This window comes from Trachypithecus francoisi, unplaced genomic scaffold (assembly GCF_009764315.1).
Source record: "Trachypithecus francoisi isolate TF-2019V2 unplaced genomic scaffold, Tfra_2.0 Lachesis_group3, whole genome shotgun sequence".
In the NCBI taxonomy this organism is placed as follows: Eukaryota; Metazoa; Chordata; class Mammalia; order Primates; family Cercopithecidae; genus Trachypithecus; species Trachypithecus francoisi.
In genome coordinates, this window is record NW_022681468.1 from 141,892,494 (window position 1) to 141,911,348 (window position 18,855).

The following is an 18,855-nucleotide window of genomic DNA, read 5'->3' on the forward strand; positions in this document are numbered from 1 at the left end:
CCTCTGTGATCCTTCTCCCCATCACTCAGGAACCTTCTGTGTGTTGAAGGCCTTGAGCCTTCCCAAATACGCCGCCCCGCACTTGTATGTGTCCTTAATGTCATTCATGCTTCACCTTCTGCCCAGAATACCATTCCCTGACTCTGATTAACCAAACCCCAGTTGCTTGCTTTTTTTTTTTTTTTAAACTAATTTATTCATTTAAAAAATATTTGTTAAATGTCCACTGAGTGTTTGACTCTGTGAACATAAGTTAGGAACCAGAAAGTTTTCCTGGATAACTTTAAAGTTAATCCTTCCCTCCCCTTTTCTCAGCAATTTGCTCATATTACTCTCATAGTGGTCACTATTTTGTATCATAATTAATTCCTTAAGTGTGACTCTGTGAACTCCTTGAGCACAGGGACTATATCTAATTTATCAGGACATCAGAAACAGAAAGTGATGTAACGGAAAGCTTGTCGGGTTGGTTTGATATCATACACGTTCTGGTTATATGGTCCGATCCATCACATCCTGATTATTACTTTGATAAGTAGTCAACTCTTTGAACCCCAGTTTCTTCATTAGTAAAATGGCACTAATAGAATTGTGAGGATTAAATGAGTGCATGGTATATAACAGGTGCTCAACGAGGTTAGCCGTTGTTGTTGTTGTTGTTGTTATTATTTGAGATGGAGTTTCGCTCTTGTTGCCCAGGCTGGAGTGCAGCGGCTCGATCTCAACTCACTGCAACCTCTGCCTTCCGGTTTCAAGCGATTCTCCTGCCTCAGCCTCCTGAGTAGCTGGGATTACAGGGGTCTGCCACCATGCCCGTCTAATTTTTGTATTTTTAGTAGAGACGGGGTTTCACCATGTTGGCCAGGCTGGTCTTGAACTCCTGACCTCATGATCCACCCTCCTCAGCCTCCTAAAGTGCTGGGAGTACAGCCATGAGCCACTGCGCCCAGCCCCAACTATTGTTACTATTATATTCCACAATGTTATTAGTATCCACCTTGCATATGCCTCACCTAAGCACATAAAATTGCTTAATAAATGAGTAGTTAGAGAGAGATTTGGAAACCCTATTCCATATAGTCCTTGTTATCTTACCTGGCTTCTTATAAGTCACATAGACATAGAGGAAGAATTCAATGACATAGGTGATGACAGCTGCCCACCAGTTGATGACAAACATGACTGCACAGCACAGAACAGCTCCAAAAAGAGACACCCACATATTGTAAATTCCATACGCAGGTCTCCATCCTGAAAATAAAACATGCAGAAGGAAAACTTCCACTCTACTACGATCATGCCACTGAATATTGTAAGAATGCAGGTAACATGCCTTTTTCCTGATATAAAGAATCAGAACTTTTAGGTCAATTTCTAGGCTCTGTGCTTATTTTCCTGTGATCTTGGGTTCCTGGTCTATGAAGATGGTACTTACACCAAATAGAATGCTGTAAAGTTTAGGAAATGTTAAGCATCTGAAAAATGTGCCATTCAGGACCCTCCATACTCCATGCTCCTGACTGTCTTCCCAAACTTCCAAACCTTAAGCATCTGGTATTTATGCCATCAGGAACTGAAAAGAGGCAGGAGGAATGGAAAGAGTGGGATCTACCAGGTGGGGAAGAGAAACTTCTTGGTTGTCTGAAAAAGAAAAAGTGAAGAAAATGGGTTTTTTGCTCCCATGGAGAAGGCGGAGTAATCATCAAGAGTCAATCTGCTTGACTTCCTGGTAGCTCTTCCATTACCCTAAGAGGACAGTGCTTGCCTTTTCAGAAATAATAATTGATGAAAAAAGCAGGAGAAATGGCTTTTTAAGCTCAACGGCTAGCAAAGGCTTCTTAAACCCAATGTGTTAATATGTCATGCATTTTGCAATGAAAATATTTCTCACAGTGTGCACATGCGTGGGGGTTTTCTGTGTTCTCTTAGCTTCCTGAAATAGAAGCAACTGGAAGACAGTATGGACAGGAAAGAAAAGCTCTGATGTGAAGGGCACCTTTTGTTAAAGAATGGGGTACGTTTTAATATAGGAGTTGCCAAAACACAACAGAACTTTACGTGTTTGGGAGCAATTTCCTAAATGGCCACAAGATGGACATAGCACTTCAAGAACATCATTGAAAATAGCCTTATTTTTCTCTGAGTCTGGCTTCCCGTCCGTGTGTGTGTGTATGTGTGTGTGTGTGTGTGTGTGAGAGAGAGAGAGAGACATTTTCTGGGTTTGCGTATCCATGTGTCTCCCTCTATATGCTTTTCTATATTTTCCTCTCTCTCTCCCCCTCTTTCCCATTCTCCTTTGCACTCTTTTCCCTGGCTGTCTACTATTTCACCTTATTTGTCAAAAGTGGCCATAACGTGGCATGGAGTCATACATTTCTGTGTTAACAAAACAGAAAGAAACAGAAAGTCCTCTGCTACTTTCTGTAGCCTAGTATTCGTTGGATTAAGATTGGTCTTCCATCTATATTTTGTCTTATTGGCAGCAAGTTTTCCAAAGGAGGCTTAATATCTTATCAGGCCCTGAATGAGTGGAAATGTGTTTATATATCCGGTAAAAGTTCTCAAGGTGGAGATCTTTCTGAAGGTAGGTAATGATAAGTCTCTATTCTGGTAGAAAGGCAGAAGAAACTGGAGTGGACAATGAAAGCAAAGAAGAGGTGAGGAGTGACTAGAAAGGAGAAGGCTCCTTGGTGTGAAATTTTGAACAACTTTAAACCATAGCCCAAAGGGTGCACTGATGCCACCAGCATCAATGCAGCCTGTCTACATTGCCCCCACTCAGCAGGTAATTATGGGAACTACTCATCCTTCTCTTCTGCACCATGGGCAGGAAACAAATTGATAGTAAGGAAGTTTCAAATATATACATTAATTCCACTTCTGTGGTCACTTTCACCCTGGAAATAAATAGTGGTGTTTTTCTACTGCTGAAATAAATGTGGTTTCTCTTGCAATGAATAATTTATTGCCACGGGAGAAAATTGACTTTACGGTTGGTCAAAAAGGCCATTGCTCAAATGATTCTTTTTCTATTTCAAAACTCATCCCCAAACTCACCAAAATAAAGTAGATTACGCTTCTCACTAGGATATAAGGAAACATATAAACACAGATTGAACACTTTTCACTGACTTATTTCATTTTATTGAGACAAACTAACTGTTTGCTTAGCCATATTTTAGTTTTGGAAGTCAGCTTACCTGGAGATTTGGCATAAGAGGCATGGAAGCAGGAGAAATTAATAAGTGCATATGAGGCCAGGAAAAAGTTGGAGATGATGGGAGCAATGGTGTTCAGTTCCGCTGTAAAAGTAACAGAATTGAACATGTACATATGAGTGATGAGACCAGGGGCTGAACAGCTGTTACAGCCTGGAAGCTTGACTTTATTTGGAAATTGAAAACATAGCGAGCATCTGTCAAAGTTTAAGAAGTTAGTCATTTTTCTTTGGGGGATATATATTTACTCTTAGCTAGGGTTTCTATAAAGGAAGAAATAAAAAAGTCTACCAATCAGAAAATAGACAATCGAGACCCCTACCTACAAAATGTTCCAGTGGCAATGAATGGGTAGGTGTGGGACTGGGCATACAATTAACTCCCCTGTAGCTTTTCTGGAGGCATCTAATCCTGTGTTCTTTAACTGTTATGGATGCAATAAATAGGCTCTGCAGGATATTAGTTAAATACCAGTGCACTGAAAACTCCCCAGTGGAAATCTCCCTGCATAGACCCAATATGTGTTCTCTGATTTTCAGGACTCTTTGTCATTCATACCTTTTCCACATCTCTAGAGAGTTTTGCCTCTCAAGGCTAGCCAAATATATTACTATTATTATTATTATTATTATTATTATTTTGAGATAGAGTCTAGCTCTTGTCGCCCAGCCTGGAGTACAATGGCACAATCTCGGCTCACTGCAACCTCTGCCTCCCGGGTTCAAGTAACTCTCCTGCCTCAGCCTCCCTAGTAGCTGGGACTATAGGCGCCTGCCACCATGCCCAGGTAATTTTTGTATTTTTAGTAGAGACAAGGTTTCACCATGTAGGCTGGGCTGGTCTTGAACTCCTGACCTCGAGTGACCCGCCCACCTCAGCCTCCCAAAGTGCCGGGATGAAGAGGCGTGAGCCACTGTGCCTGGTCCGAAAATACTTTTGCCTCAGGAGTAAATATCTGGTATGATTTAATTCCAGCTGGATTTTTTACTGGGCAATATAAGAAAAAATATAGAGACGTCATCCTTTATCTGAAGGTCAGACACCTATCACCCTCAATGATGCAAATGAGGCAATGATGCAAGTGATGCAGTGATGCAAATGCAGGCAGCTGGGTGTGATTCTGGAACATGGATACCAACAAGAAAGTAGGCAAAACAGCTGCCATGAAGCTTATGCATGGAGCCAATCCACTTGTTCTGAAAGAATGATTTTAAATGATATTATCTAATGTATACAAGACTTCTAAAACTTTGGTTGCTTACTCACTTAAATGCAGCATGAGGCAATGATTTGAGATCTTAAAGGCTAAATTATGTAATTGAAACATCTCTATATGAAATCACTTTTAAGTTAATTTTTAAAAATCGAACACAGAGAGTTACAAATTCCCTTTTTCAGCCTCATACAAATGCTATGAGGATTCGTGAATTATAGTCCCTTCCTGAGTTCAATATGTAATGATGAGGAGCCCTCATTGCTTGGCACTGCTGTGCTGAAGAAGTCTCTGCCTGCCTATGTGTGGCTCCCAAAGTCCTCTGCCTTCTGCTGCTTTTCCTCTGATATGCTCATCAGCAAAGGTGAGGCCTTAGGGAGGAGTGAGACATGTGTAAGTTTAAGTTGATGAATGTTCCTCTCCAAGATTATGTAGCCGTTTCTATATCACCTGGGGAGAGGAAGCCAAGATTATAGTCTAGGTAAGTGGTTCTCAAATACCAGTGGTCTACTTGAAATGTAGACTTGTGAAATGTAGACTCCTTACCCTCAGAGAGTCTGACTCAGTTACTCTGGAATTGGGCCTGAAGTCTCCGCACTCGCCCAAACACCCCAGGTGATTGCGATATAGATGCTCAGTGGACCACATTCCCAGAAACAGTAACAGGCAATTCAATTCTGCTAGCCATCAGGTCAGTAGTTATGGCAGCTGGGGGAGACTCTAGATTTAGACAGTGTCAGGCAGGTGAGAAGAAGGATTCAGCTGCATTTGGTTGGATGGATTTCGAACACTCAGATTCAAAGAATAGATTAAAATTCAAAGTCTACCTCGAGTTCCTCAAAGCCCCTCTACACACAAGGATTTCTCATTTCCTTCTTAGATGCCAGTGTTCCCAAATGGGATCCTAAACATGAAAGGGGTAATTTTTCAAACTAAAAGGAAAGCGCTATGAATAATCAGAAGAATTCTTTGGTTTTCAATCAAAACAAGAAAACTTTACAAACCAATAAGAATAAATGCCATGGCTATAAGAAAAGTGAGAATATATCCTCTCAGGGGTTCATTGTTTTTCCCGTATCCCTTTGCAAAAAACTGCAGGGCTTTGTAGATGTTGTCCTTGCACAGAGCCTAATGGAAAAGAAGAGAAGACATTTGTCATTTATAGCTATGCACAGTCATTTTCTCTAGGTGATTCAAACAGGAAGATTTGGGGAAAGATTAAGTGATACACAAGATGAGGCACAAGTTAACACTGCACTTTATCATTCTTTATATTATTTGAATCGATCTTGACTATATGGCAGACATAGCACTTGAGCCAGATGTAAACATTAACTGTTTCAGAAAATGATGGAAAATGATTGCCAGTGAGAATGAATATTTCAGCTTGCTTCACATTCTGTGGAAACAGCAATAGGGAGAAGCACAAGCTGTTGTGCTTGTATTACCTGGAACACTTTGGGTGCGCTGACAAGGGAGGCCAGGGCAGAGGACAGTGTTGCAGAAAAGATTCCTGCAGTGATGAGGGGGCCAAACCCTGATACCATGCTCATGACCTTGAGAAGAGAGGTACAAGTAAGGAGACTTCCTGTGATTTGGAATCTGTTTCATAAGCAAATTGCTTTCAACTAGATTTTTTCCCCCTGCTTCTTTCTCGCTTTCACATTCTTGTTTGTTTGTTTGTTTGTTTGAAACGGAGTCTCGCTCTATCGCCTAGGCTGGAGTGCATTGGCACGATCTTGGCTCATTGCAACCTCTGCCTCCTGGGTTCAAGTGATTCTTGTACCTCAGCCTTCTGAGTAGCTGGGATTACAGGCACCTGCCATCACGCCCAGCTAAATTTTGTATTTCTAGTAGACACGGGATTTCACCATTTGGCCAGGCTAGTCTTGAACTCTTGACCTCAAGTGATCTGCCCGCCTCAGCCTCCCAAAGGGCTGGGATTGTAGGCATGAGCCACTGTACCTGGCCCATTCTCACGTTCTTAATTTTATTTTTTAAAAATAGAAATGGCCTTTTTGGTTATTTATAAGATAATAAATGCTCGCCGCAATATATCCAGAAGATACTGGAAAAAATAAAGAAGGAAATGGTTTCAAGGATTTTGACATTTTCCCCTCTGTTCTTTGTGGCCATATGTTTCTTTGATGATGGGGAATTCTATCCAGCAGAAAGCAGTATTTTAATACGGTTTGGGGAGGGACTCAGCTGTTTACTAGTCTTTTTACAGCCGTTAACCTTTCTTCTTCCTGCACACAGAGGCTTTTCAGACCTTTGCTATTTCTGTGCTCATTAAACATAATTTTAGATCTGAGACATGATGTGATTCTATCAATTTAAGTCATATTTTGGAATAATGACTTCAGTTGAGTTAATTTCTCTTTGTGGGTTGTTAAAACAGAAGAGTGAAGCTTTCACGACAAATTTACTTCTCCCTCTGCTCACCAATCATGCAGACAAATTAATAGGTTCAAAGTCCTACAGTTTTCCTAACTTCCATTATTACTTCCCCCTTATTTACCTTCACTCTGGCACTCACAATTTCTCTCTTAGCCTTGTCTTCCAGGCTCTCCAGGGCCACCTCAAAGGCTTTGTCTAAGCTGAAGGCCATGTATGAAATGCATTCCAAGATTTCTCAATAAACTTAAAACAGAACTATCATTTGACCCAGTAATCTGTTTACTGGATATATATCCAAAAGAAAATAAATCATTCAACCAAAAAGATACAGGCACTTGTATGTCTAGTGCAGCACTATTCATAATAGCAAAGACATGGAATCAACCTAGATGCCCATCGATGGTGGACTGGATAAAGAAAATGTGGTACACATACACCATGCAATACTACACAGCCATGAAAAGAATAAAATCATGTCCTTCACAGTAACATGGATGCAGCTAGAGGCCATTATCCTAAGCAAATTAACACAGGAACAGAAAACCAAATACAACATATTCTCACTTATAAGTGGGAGCTAAACATTGAGTACTCATGAACGTAAAGTGGCAACAAGGGACACTGGGGACTACTAGAGAGGGGACAGAGGATGGCAAGGGTTGAAAACTATTGAGTACTATGCTTAGTGCCTGGGTGAACTACTCACAGTGAACAGAGGCTACTTGTTGTAATACCCACAAATACACTCATGTAACAAACCTGCACATATAGGATACTCCCCGAATCTAAAATAAAAACTAAAATTATAAAAGAAAGAAATACATAACAAGTGCTAACTAATCTAAGTTCCTTTCCACCATGAAATCTTGCACAACTGATTGGAAGATACATAGTGTCAGGAGATGATCTCTCCCTGGTAATGCAATTCATATGACTGCCTATTGTCTCTGACCACAGGAAATGTAACCATAGGATTTGCTACCATGTAATGCCTGTATGACTCCTTTCCCTCCCACATGAATCATTCCATGCTGGATTCTTATCAGCCAGTAATCAATCAGTTGCAGATTCAGAAATCTTACTCTATGTGACATTCAAAAAATGAAAATAATGGCAATGAACGTTTTTAAATTTTGCTTCAAACCTGGAAATTGTTCATCAGTCCGTACTGACATGGTTCATGTTGACATCTTGAGAAGTCATAGCCCAACCCACATGCTGCTGAACCATTGCAGTTCATCCCAGAAATGATGGTGTCATTCATGTTCCCGGTGGCATCTCGGACCACACAGGCCCCTGTGGAAACAACCGTGGCTTGTTATTTCTTTATAAGGTTCTGGTCCCTTAGGATTTTCTTCTGAAAATATAGTTTACTTTGAGTCTGAAAAGGTCCATTTCTTAGCCTCTGTTCACTGTGGGTAGTTCTTGATAACTGGAGGCTCCCATCTGCTGAGCCCTGGGGTTTCCCCTTTTCTGTAACAGGCTGCCATTTCAACTGCCTGTGTGACTTAGATTTGAGTGGTAAGAGACTTGGGAGTTGACACTCAGTCTTAATTTCTTATCTTTTAAAACTTGCATGGCAGCCCTTGGTACATAACACATACTCAATACATATGTCTGGCTTAGTACTAACGACTGGATGTTTTTCAAGTAGAAGAATTTATTTCCTCATCTGCAAGAGAGCCAAGGGGTGGCATTATGGAATTCTATTATAGCGATTAAGATAACACAGCCCGTCTTTTCAACTAATGATATTCCTTGCATAATTTATAAAACAGAGTTATAGTTCCACATTATATGCAGTTTTAATGGTTTAAACAATAAAGGAAATGTTTTAGGATAAAATATTCAGATTTCGTAGGCAATGGTCAAATAATATTGATCTAGTATCTATCTTAGTTGATCTATTATTTTCATACATTTGAGTGTCTCTGTCATTTTCTACTATAGCATTCTATGATGAACATCTTTGTGCATAACATCTTTTTCTTCTAGGATAGATTCTTAAAAATAGAATTATGGTCATTTAAAAGACTGCTGATATATATTTTAATCACTGGCATTCCCTTATGATTTTTTCTAACTAATCTTTGCCATGTTTTTGATAGGATTTTTGAAATATATGGATATACGTGTGAAGTATATATAAACTTTTCTGAACTACATGAAGGATAAATACTTTACAAACTAAATACCAACCAATAAAACTGCTTTGGTTTTCAAACTCTACCCAGGGTGTATTCTCATGCCTTGCTAATAATACCTTTAAGACAGGTCCCAGAGACAGCAATAAATGTGATTCTTAGCCATGGAATCCACATTCTTTGAATTTGGGAGACTTAAAAATCATAGACTCTTTTTTGTTTGTTTGTTTTTGTTTTTGAGACAGAGTCTTGCTGTGTTGCCCAGGCTGGAGTGCAGTGGCACGATCTTGGCTCACTGCAACCTCCGCCTCCTGGGTTCAAGCAATTCTCTGCCTCAGCCTCCCGAGTATCTGGGATTACAGGCGCCTGCCACCATGCCCGGCTAATTTTTGTATTTTTAGTAGAGATGGGGTTTCACCCTCTTGGCCAGGCTGGTCTTGAACTGACGTCATGATCCACCCTCCTCGGCCTCCCAAAGTGCTGGGATTACAGGCGTGAGCCACTGCACCCAGCCAATCATAGACTCTTTTATCTGAAAGAGCCATTTAAAATAATCAGTGCAGGGATCCTTTTTATTGTAGTCCTGAGAGGTAGCCTGCCAGCTTCTACTTGAACGCTTGAAATTATGGATGTCAATTACCAAGTCAAACTATTCTTTCATATTTTACCTGTTTGCATTGTTCATTTATGTTGAACTGAAGTCTTTGAATCATGTATTTTAACCTCTGCATAACAGATCTCTCAAAATTCCCATGAAGACAGGCCATGAGTCATTATTTGTACTAATGACAGGACATTGACTCCATGACTGTCCTTCTCCTATGTTGGGCAAGTGTAGAAATGTGTATTTTCCCACCCATTCGGGGCAAAACTTGAAACTCTGAAATCAGGTCTATAACTTTACTCATTCTCTCACTTTAACTGTAGTAAAAAGGAAAACCACTCGGGAAATTTAACTTTAGTGGTTTCAATGTCATTCAAAAATGTGTTGATTTCCTAAAGCACTGAAACAAAAAATCTCTTTACATGTAACTAAACTTGGACATGCCCCAACAATACATTTATCTCCCTATTTATTGATTTTTGACACATGGTCTCACTCCGTTGCCCAGGCTGGAGTGCAGTGGTGTGATCACAGCTCACTGCACCCTTGACCTTCCAGGCTTAAGCAGTCCTCCCACCTCACCCTTCCCAGTAGCTGGGATCATAGGTGTGTGCCACCACGCCCGGCTAATTTTTTATTTTTTGTAGGAATGGGGTCTCTCTATGTTGCACAGGCTGGTCTTGAACTCCTGGGTTTAAGCAATCCTCTGGCCTCAGTCTCCCAAATTAGTGGGATTACAGGCATGAGCTACTGTGCCCAGCCCCAGCAATACTTTGAACAAAGTTATCAGATTTCCTCAAATTAGAGACAATGAGACGGGGAAGGATTTAAGTTCATTTTTTTTTTATCTCCAGAAACTAACTATAGGTACATGCACCTTTTCAATTTCTCTAATAGTAAGCGGAAGAGGACTATGATATACCCTTTGGCTTCATGGTGGTCCAGCCTAGAGCATTTTTCCCTGTTGTACACAGAAGACGGTTTTCTTCTCTAAATGTTGAGAAACCTCTTCCTTTCCTACTATGGCAAAAGTATGAGGCAGCCCCCAACCAGGAGGAGGTGTGACTGTAGGCAGCAGGTGGAACCAAAGTCAGCCTCAGGAACAGCAGGTGAGTACACATATTTTCTGTTCACTGAGCAATGTAGGGGCTGGCCGCCCACACTGCCAGCAGCTGGGTCTTGTTCTGATATCCTGCCAATTGGTGACGGTGACATTTCCATATTAAGGATAGCAGTGCAAGGATGAGACAGAGTCACAAATTCCACATCTTTCATACTTTCCTAAGGCTGTTTTTAGGTTTGAATGTTTTTTTTTTTTTTTTTACTTCTTTTCTCTATTCTGTTCCTCTCCTGCCTCCTAGAACAAGGGAAGTGTGTGCTGGAAGTGGTGGCCTCCTTAGCAGTGGGATTATCATCAAGGGTAGTAAAATGGGACCCTCTTTGTGTTTAGGTAGAATGACAACCTGATTAGCTTTATTCTAGCCCTGACCCAGAGATGCCTGTATTATAGCTTAATTGCATTCAAATCCCTAAAGTATCCAAATCATTAACATTAAGGTACCAAGAAGGGAATTAAAATTGTTGCCTTTTAAAAAACTTTGTATTTATGCTTCATTGAAAGCCCACTAGATGTGAACAACTGGACCCTTCGTAATTCTGACATTCAGACACTAGAGATGTACCACTTACCTACACAAATTGCAACCCCTAAGTAGGCAATAGTGGTGATGAAAATGGCCAGCATGGTTCCTCTGGGGATGGCATCTTGGGGATCCTTTAAAAAAATAATGTGGAGGTAGAAGAATACAGAGCAGAATAAGAACCATAGATCACTTGGAGTTATTTTCATATTTTCAGATTTTTAGGCTACCCGTCCTGAGGCAAGTTCTAAGAAAAGATCAAGGAAATGGTAAGTTGATGAGCTTGAGCTTTATTTTGGACAAAGACAAAGTGTGCAGAGTGAATAAAGAAATCTGTAAAACTTTCAGCTGAACAGAAGAGATCTTTAACTGTCCAGAAGGAAGTTTCTATAGAAAAATGTAGTAGGTAGTTCACTCACCCAGGCCTCATCCTTCTCTTTATCTCCTATGAATTTCATTTAGATGTATCACATCTTGAATTTGTAGGGGAAAATATACAAACATATCTGGCATGTTGATAATATCTCTGTATGTATTTGTTTTATACTGAGCTTAAGCTTGCCTTTAAAAAAATCACTTTTGACTGAGGGAAAAGGATGATCTACTTACTAAATTCTTTAATCCCTTAAATTCCCTATTTGAAATCGAGTTCAGAAGTATCTGCAATGGGAGATATTTAATTTCCATAGGCAGACATAAAGAAAGAGGCAAATTCAAGCTTATATCAGAAAATGGGCTTTTCTCTTGCTTATAAGTGTATATACATTCACTAAGTTGATTTCACATCATACTTAATTTACCATTTTATATCCTATTTGGGGGGCATAAATCATATAAAATCAATTTTTAAGTAGCATATTGAATTGTATTCAACTCAACTTAATAGGGATTATTAAATAGAAATTTTAATGTCTTCACTTTTACAGGACAGGGCCTAGCACAGAGTAGGAGTCAATAAATATTGAATTGAAGAAAGCACAATATCAGCAGGTATGAGTCCCCCAACCAGAGCACATTAGACTCATCAATACAAATAAGCAATCACTGCAGTCAAACAAAGTTTGTGCTTTAAAAAGAAAACTAAAATATGCTGAACGAGTCCATCAAAAATGTTATACATAGTGAATGTAGACTCAACTTGACAACTGAAAGTCACAACTGAATCAAGCAAACCTGCCCCACATGGCAGTAAGCCGGCCCTGTGGAACCACTCTGTGATCATTAATTCCTCCACACTCTTCTAGGAGTATCTGCACACAGGGTTTGTTCTGACACTTACATACCCAGTCTCTTCCTTCCAAACTATTGTCGTCAGTGTGGCAGGTGTATGCAATGGGGCAGTGCACAGAAGGAAAAAGAAGGCAGTCATGACTATGATGGGGCCTACTGAATCCCCTAATTCATGTTATCTTCCAAAATTTATGTTATTGATGAAGAATTTCTTGAGATCTGAGTAAAATGTAAAGAACTGACAGTGGGAAAAACAGAAAAAAATATATATATAACGTTTATGCATATATATATATATATATATAATATGTGGATAACAGATGTGAAGATGGAAGGCAGTCTTGTACCTAAAACACGAAAACTTAGTTTTTGGCTAGGCATGGTGGCTCACGCCTGTAATCCCAGCACTTTGGGAGGCCAAGGCGGGCAGATCACCTGAGGTCAGGAGTTTGAGAGCAGACTGGCCAACATGGCGAAACCCCATCTCTACTAAAAATACAAAAATTAGCTGTGCATAGTGATGTGTGCCAGTAATCCCAGGTGCTTAGGAGACTGAGGCACGAGAATCACTTGAACCTGGGAGGCAAAGGTTGCAGTGAACTGAGATTGCACCACTGCACTCCAGCCTGGGCGACAGAGTGAGACACTGTATCAAAATAAACAAACAAACAAACACCCCACAAACTTAGTTTTTATTTGCAACTATCTGCTACAAGCTCTAAAATGACTTAACAGGAGTCACATGAGAGTCGATCATGACTCTAAGACATTATTATTTATTTATTTTGACACGGATTCTTGCTCTGTTGCCCAGGCTGGAGTGCAGTGGCTCAATCGTGGTTCACTGCAGTCTCAACCTTCCCGTGCTCAAGTGATCCTCTCACCTCAGCCTCCCAAGTAGCTGGGATGATAGGTGTGTGTGACCCTGCCCGGCTATTTTTGTGTGTGTGTTTTGTAGAGACAGGGTTTTGCCATGTTGCTCAGGCTGGTCTCAAACTCCTGGGCTCAGGCAATCGCCCACCTTGGCCTCCCAAAATGCTGTGATTGTAAGCATGAGCCACCAGGCCCAACCATGATCCCGAGACATTAACATGTAAATCTGGAATTAACATGTAAATCTGGATGCCAATATATTAGTGTATGATTAGATATTCACATTGTCTGGTCTGGCTAGCTTCCCCTTAGATAGGGCTCAGGAGGACTTTGACAAATTATTGATTTTCACTTGAAATGTAGTTTCCATCCACAAGCAGTAACCCAAAACCTAACCTTCTTTACCTTTTTTCATTAGACATTTTATTTTTCCTTAGGACAGAAAGCAAGCAATCTATTAGATCCCTGCTTTCTCAGTATGTCAACCACATCCTAATTTTGCTTCTCTGAAATCACTTCTTAGCTTTCTTGATTAGACTTGGGTATTTCCTAAATCTTCTCCCAGGTACATATTTAAAGATCATCTATTAGTGCGTTATTAGCAAATGTAAGGTTCTGGATTTGTCGCATGCCCTTGTGCCTGTGAGCTTCCTTCCGGAGGAGGATTCTGAGGCTGTGAGTAGAGATCAGGTCCTTGCCTACCCTATAGTGTGTAAACAGTAAATGTTTCCTAAATTGAACTGAATCCATTATGTCTTATTTCTAGGTTCACTTTCAAAGAGAAATAATATCTACAAGTACTGAAGTTTCCTCCCCATTTCCCAACGTATTTTGTCACCTCCCAGAACTCAACATGGTTGGCTCCTCCGGCTTGTGACCACGTTATTACTTCTCAAAGCATTCTCCTCTCTTGATTTTCATGACCCCACTGTCTTTTGATTTCTTCTGCTTCTTAGCCCTGTCTCTTTTTTCTTCATGGACTTGCTTTTTACTATTAATCCTTTGAATGTCTGTGTCTCTGTGAACGCTGCCTCAAACCTCTTCTCTCTTCCCTTTTGCACATACCTGCATGAACTCATCCATGCCATGGCTGCTAGTCCTGCCCTGGCTCCTTTCAGAGCTCCAGACTCATACATCTAGCTACCCACTCACTAGACATCGCCACCCCATGTCCTTCTGCCATTTCAACCTCAATAGACAAATCTGAGCTTCCTTTCCTCATCTACTGTACTGTGGAATCAATTCAACAGGTTACAGCCAGCATTAAAAGAATACAATAGAATAGAACTGATGTGAGAATATCAGAAGGCATTGCTTGTAATAAAGTAAAGAACCATTTGGGGAAAATTTTCTAAGTGTGCACTTGGTTGTGATGTATAATGTTTTCTTACAGTGCATCATAGTAAAAAACATTTTTTTTTTTCTATCTCTTCTCCTAACTCTAACAAAAGCTGATGTCTTTGGTTCTTTTCCTCTGCATGGCCTTAAATCAGGCCCATGTTGTCTTTTGTCCAGACTATTATGATAGTCTCTAATTGATCTTTCTGCCTCCAGTCTTCCTGCCTATTACACCCTTTCCCCACCTTCCAAACCACTCTCCACAAGCTGTTAGCAGGCTCGCTCTAAAACACATATTTGATCATGTTACTCCCTTGTCTAACCTCCTTAAAGTCTCCAGCTAGTTTGGGGATAATATCCAAACTCTACTGTCTGTAGTTAAGAGGACCCCTGAGTTCTGTATATAGTAAAAGTATATAGTAGATAGTAGTGTATGTGTTAAAAGTTAAGCTTAATTATAAAATCATAAAAGTATTTTTAAATAAAAAGAATGCAACATTCTACAATAATATTATGACCATGTATGCCCCCCAAATCCTAACAGGCCATTGTTTGTAGTTTCTTTACATGTGAACTCAGAATCAGAGATTTCTCAGTAGAGGCTGCTAAATAAATAAAAACTTCTTCACTAACATAACAACCCTAAATCAACTTAACACTTATTTTGAAGGGGGAGGAATTTTAAGTCTTGTCTTTTCAGACAGAAATAATATCTTCTCTTTCTTTGCTTACTCCCAGAGTACTTAGGGCACATAGAAAATTCTTTATAAATATGTTTCTTAATATATTAATGAAGGATGACATACCCTACTCTGCACATAAAATAATTCTCATTAGCAGCATCTTTCTCGGTGCTTTTTTATACTCCATTCCTTCTGTTTCAAATGTTGCTCTCTTCTTTGTCCTGTTGGCAAACTCCTGTTCATCCCTCAAAACCTGGATTGAGTGTCCCCTCTTCTGAAAGTCTTCCTTTACTTGTGAAGGGACAGGCAATTGCTACTTCCTCTTTCCTTTGCACTTGATTCTACTCTTGCTTGTTCTAATTCATGTAAGGGAAGTCTGTCTCCCGCTTCGACTCTGAGCTCCTTGAGGGACAGGTGAAGCTCCTTGCTTCCTCCGTGCCTGGTGTGAACAGGCACTCAGTGAGTGCTAGCTAAGCGGAACTGACTACTAAACATCTGATACAAACTTGTTTTTAAGGAGTCTAAAGAAAGAACAATATTCTTTACTTTAAAGGTGTGTTTATAGTTTGCAGAAATTTAAGTCAGTGACCTCTGATACTCTCCCAGAGCTGAGAAACCAGAAGTTCAACATCCATAGCTAAATTTCATTCAGCAGTGATACTACTTGAATCATTTTGAACAAGTTTCTTAACTTTTCTGCACTTCAGCATAATATTTTTATGCCCTATTTCTGCTTGAGAACTTACCATAGCACTGTGGCCCTTAATATAAAAAATCTAAATGCCTTTATTTTATTTACTCAATTAGTATTTATTGAGGCTGTGCTAGCTTTGAGGATAAAGCAATGAACAAAATCAAAGGCAAAGTCTCTACTTTCATGGAGTTATGTTCCAGGGCAAGCGCCTCTGGCTCAAGTCCCTCCAACAGCTGTTTCCCTTTGCCTTCAAGGTGATTGAGCCCCATCAGGGTTTCTCCAACTGAACTGTAAGAGACTTCTCACTGTTCCCAGTTTCCTCATGCCTGACTATCCTTTCTGCCTGGAATACTCTATATTTCTTCATCAATAGTCAGCATCCAGCCTTTGCTTTATGTTCAGGTTCAAAAGTTATTTCTTTGAGAAAATCATCTCTGATTAACTTAACAATTATTTTCTTCAGTATTTTTATTTCACATCCCACTTGGACAATGCATATGGTTTTCATGTATGTATATTTCTTCATAAGTCTTGAAAATATTTCTTGTCTTCCAAAGTTGATCATAAATTTGTTGAGGTAAAACCTGTGTCTTCTACTGTGTGTGTGTGGTGGGGGGGGGGGGGGGGTGTTAGAAGCAGCTTATTGTTCCCTGATATACATCCTCACTTTCCTCCTTTTAATACTAGAACCCCCTAAAATTTTATCTGGGCTCATGGCTGCCCAGATAGAGACTACATTTCCCACCCTCCTTTGCAACTAGGTAAGGCCACAAGACTAAATTCTGGCCAATGGAATGTCAGCAGGAGTGATACATGCAAGTTCTAGGAATTGCTTGCCCTCTACATGCTTATCCCCCTTCTCATGGACTGGAATGTGACCTTGCAGATAGAGAGCAAGCCCCAAAGTAACAGTGAAACAAAGAGGTTATCTGGGTTCCTGGGCTACCTTTTGGAGCAGACCTTTCTTATACCACAGGATGGCCTATGGGCTTGATTTAACATAAAATGTTTATTTATTTATTCATGAGTATATCAAGACTAATCAAGAAATATACATATGTTTTATTTATTTTTATTTTTTTTAAGAGATCAGGGTCTTGCTGTGTTGCCCAGGCTGGCCTCAAACTCCTGGGTTCAAGCAATCCTCCCACCTCAGCTTCCCAAGTTGCTGGGACTACAGGTGCATGACATTGTGCCCAACTAAGCTAGATTTTGTGCATTAAAACCTGCATCTTGCTTAGGCCACTGTTGCTGGTCTTTTATAACATTCTCATATCCTAACTCATACCATGCTCTTTGCAGTACTTCACACAGAATAATAAGTGGGAAGCTAAGTGAAAATGTGATTATTTCCCTTTGTTTTGTTTTGTTTTTACTTTTACAGGAAAATATTCTCATTCATTTGGGTTTAAAAGAGAAAGGACGGTTCTGGTATTTTTTTCACTGAACTACATTTATTTTGGGGAAATATGACACACTATCACACTACTCTGTTCTTCTGATATCACCGAATAAGACTTTTGGAAGAATTATCTGGAATAGAAATCCAAATTTGGCATTAAAGGAAAGAACTTTTAAATCATCAGGAAATCTTACAGAAACATACAGTTTGAATATGTAGGGTGATATGGTCACATTTAACCTCTCTAGCTCCTTGTGCTACCCACCAACTGTACCCCCACATCCCAGGACTGCAAAGCAGAGCAAACAACTTACCTCCAAATCTCCTGAGATATTGGCACCAGCAAGAATCCCAGTAGCTGCTGGGAAAAAAATGGCAAAGACAGAGAAGAAGCCTTCACCCTTTGTGAAACGTGGCCCAAAGTTTTCTGCAAATATTGATGCTGCAACATAAATTATAAGAAAGTTACCATGTAGACATTTTTCACAGTGTAGGAGATTAAGTTACCATTGGCTTCCGTAGCCCTTAATGCAAATACATTCCTATGTTCTGATTTTTTTTTTTTTTTTTTTTGAGACAGAGTCTTACTCTGTTGCCCAGGCTAGAGTGCAATGGCATGATCTCAGCTCACTGTAACCTCTGCTTCCCAGGTTCAAGCAACCAAGCGATTCTCCTGCCTCAGCCTCCCAAGTAGCTGAGATTACAGGCACCTGCCACACACCTGGCTAATTTTTTGTATTTTTAGTAGAGACGGAGTTTCACCATGTGGGCCAGGCTGGTCTCGAACTCCTGACCTCAGGGGATCCACCCGCCTCAGTCTCCCAAAGGGCTGGGATTACAGCCGTGAGCCACTGCACCTGGCCACATTCCTATATTCTAAATGGAATGAACTTCAAGATGTGGTGTACTCCTGAGGAACTTTATGTTAATATTTGCCAAAAGTCAAAATATATATCATAAACTTTTAGATCTCTATGACATAGTTCTGAAAAATCAATTTTTGTGCTGACAGAGATCCAGGCTGCCTGACTTTTTTGCATCTAGAAGAGGTTGAAAGAGGAGGAGATGAAGAATTCTCTCACGACCACCCTGGCATACCCACAAATGCACCACCACACAGATTCACACACACAACTACATTCTCACATGCATAAATACCATAAACAATCAACACACTGGTTTTCTATACCTCTTTTTTGTAGTTGAAGAACCTTGTGGGTGAGTCTACTTTACAATTTTACTACTAATGTATGAATCTTTTTACTCTTTACTCCTAGGTATTAGATCTTAGCTGCTTGTACCAAATCCTCAGTATGGGAGAATATTATGATGCGGAGCTTTGTTAATAAAATAATACCATCCCACAGGTTGTCACCAAATTACTCAAATAAAAAGGAAACAACCTAGAAGAAAAAT

General features: G+C 40.0%; 1 protein-coding gene across 8 annotated transcripts in view; it reads right to left on the minus strand.

The window, feature by feature from the left end:
• Positions 1-18,855, minus strand: part of SLC12A1 (solute carrier family 12 member 1) — a 103,597-nt gene that overhangs the window by 58,636 nt on the left and 26,106 nt on the right. For all 8 annotated transcript variants that reach the window (XM_033190204.1, XM_033190209.1, XM_033190203.1 and 5 more), the window contains 7 exons: positions 17,754-17,881; positions 11,269-11,353; positions 7,976-8,127; positions 5,880-5,987; positions 5,436-5,559; positions 3,201-3,302; positions 1,096-1,251 (listed from right to left, as the gene is read on the minus strand). In XM_033190204.1, the coding sequence (XP_033046095.1) occupies positions 1,096-1,251; positions 3,201-3,302; positions 5,436-5,559; positions 5,880-5,987; positions 7,976-8,127; positions 11,269-11,353; positions 17,754-17,881 (855 nt within the window). The remainder of the gene's footprint in view (positions 1-1,095; positions 1,252-3,200; positions 3,303-5,435; positions 5,560-5,879; positions 5,988-7,975; positions 8,128-11,268; positions 11,354-17,753; positions 17,882-18,855) is intronic.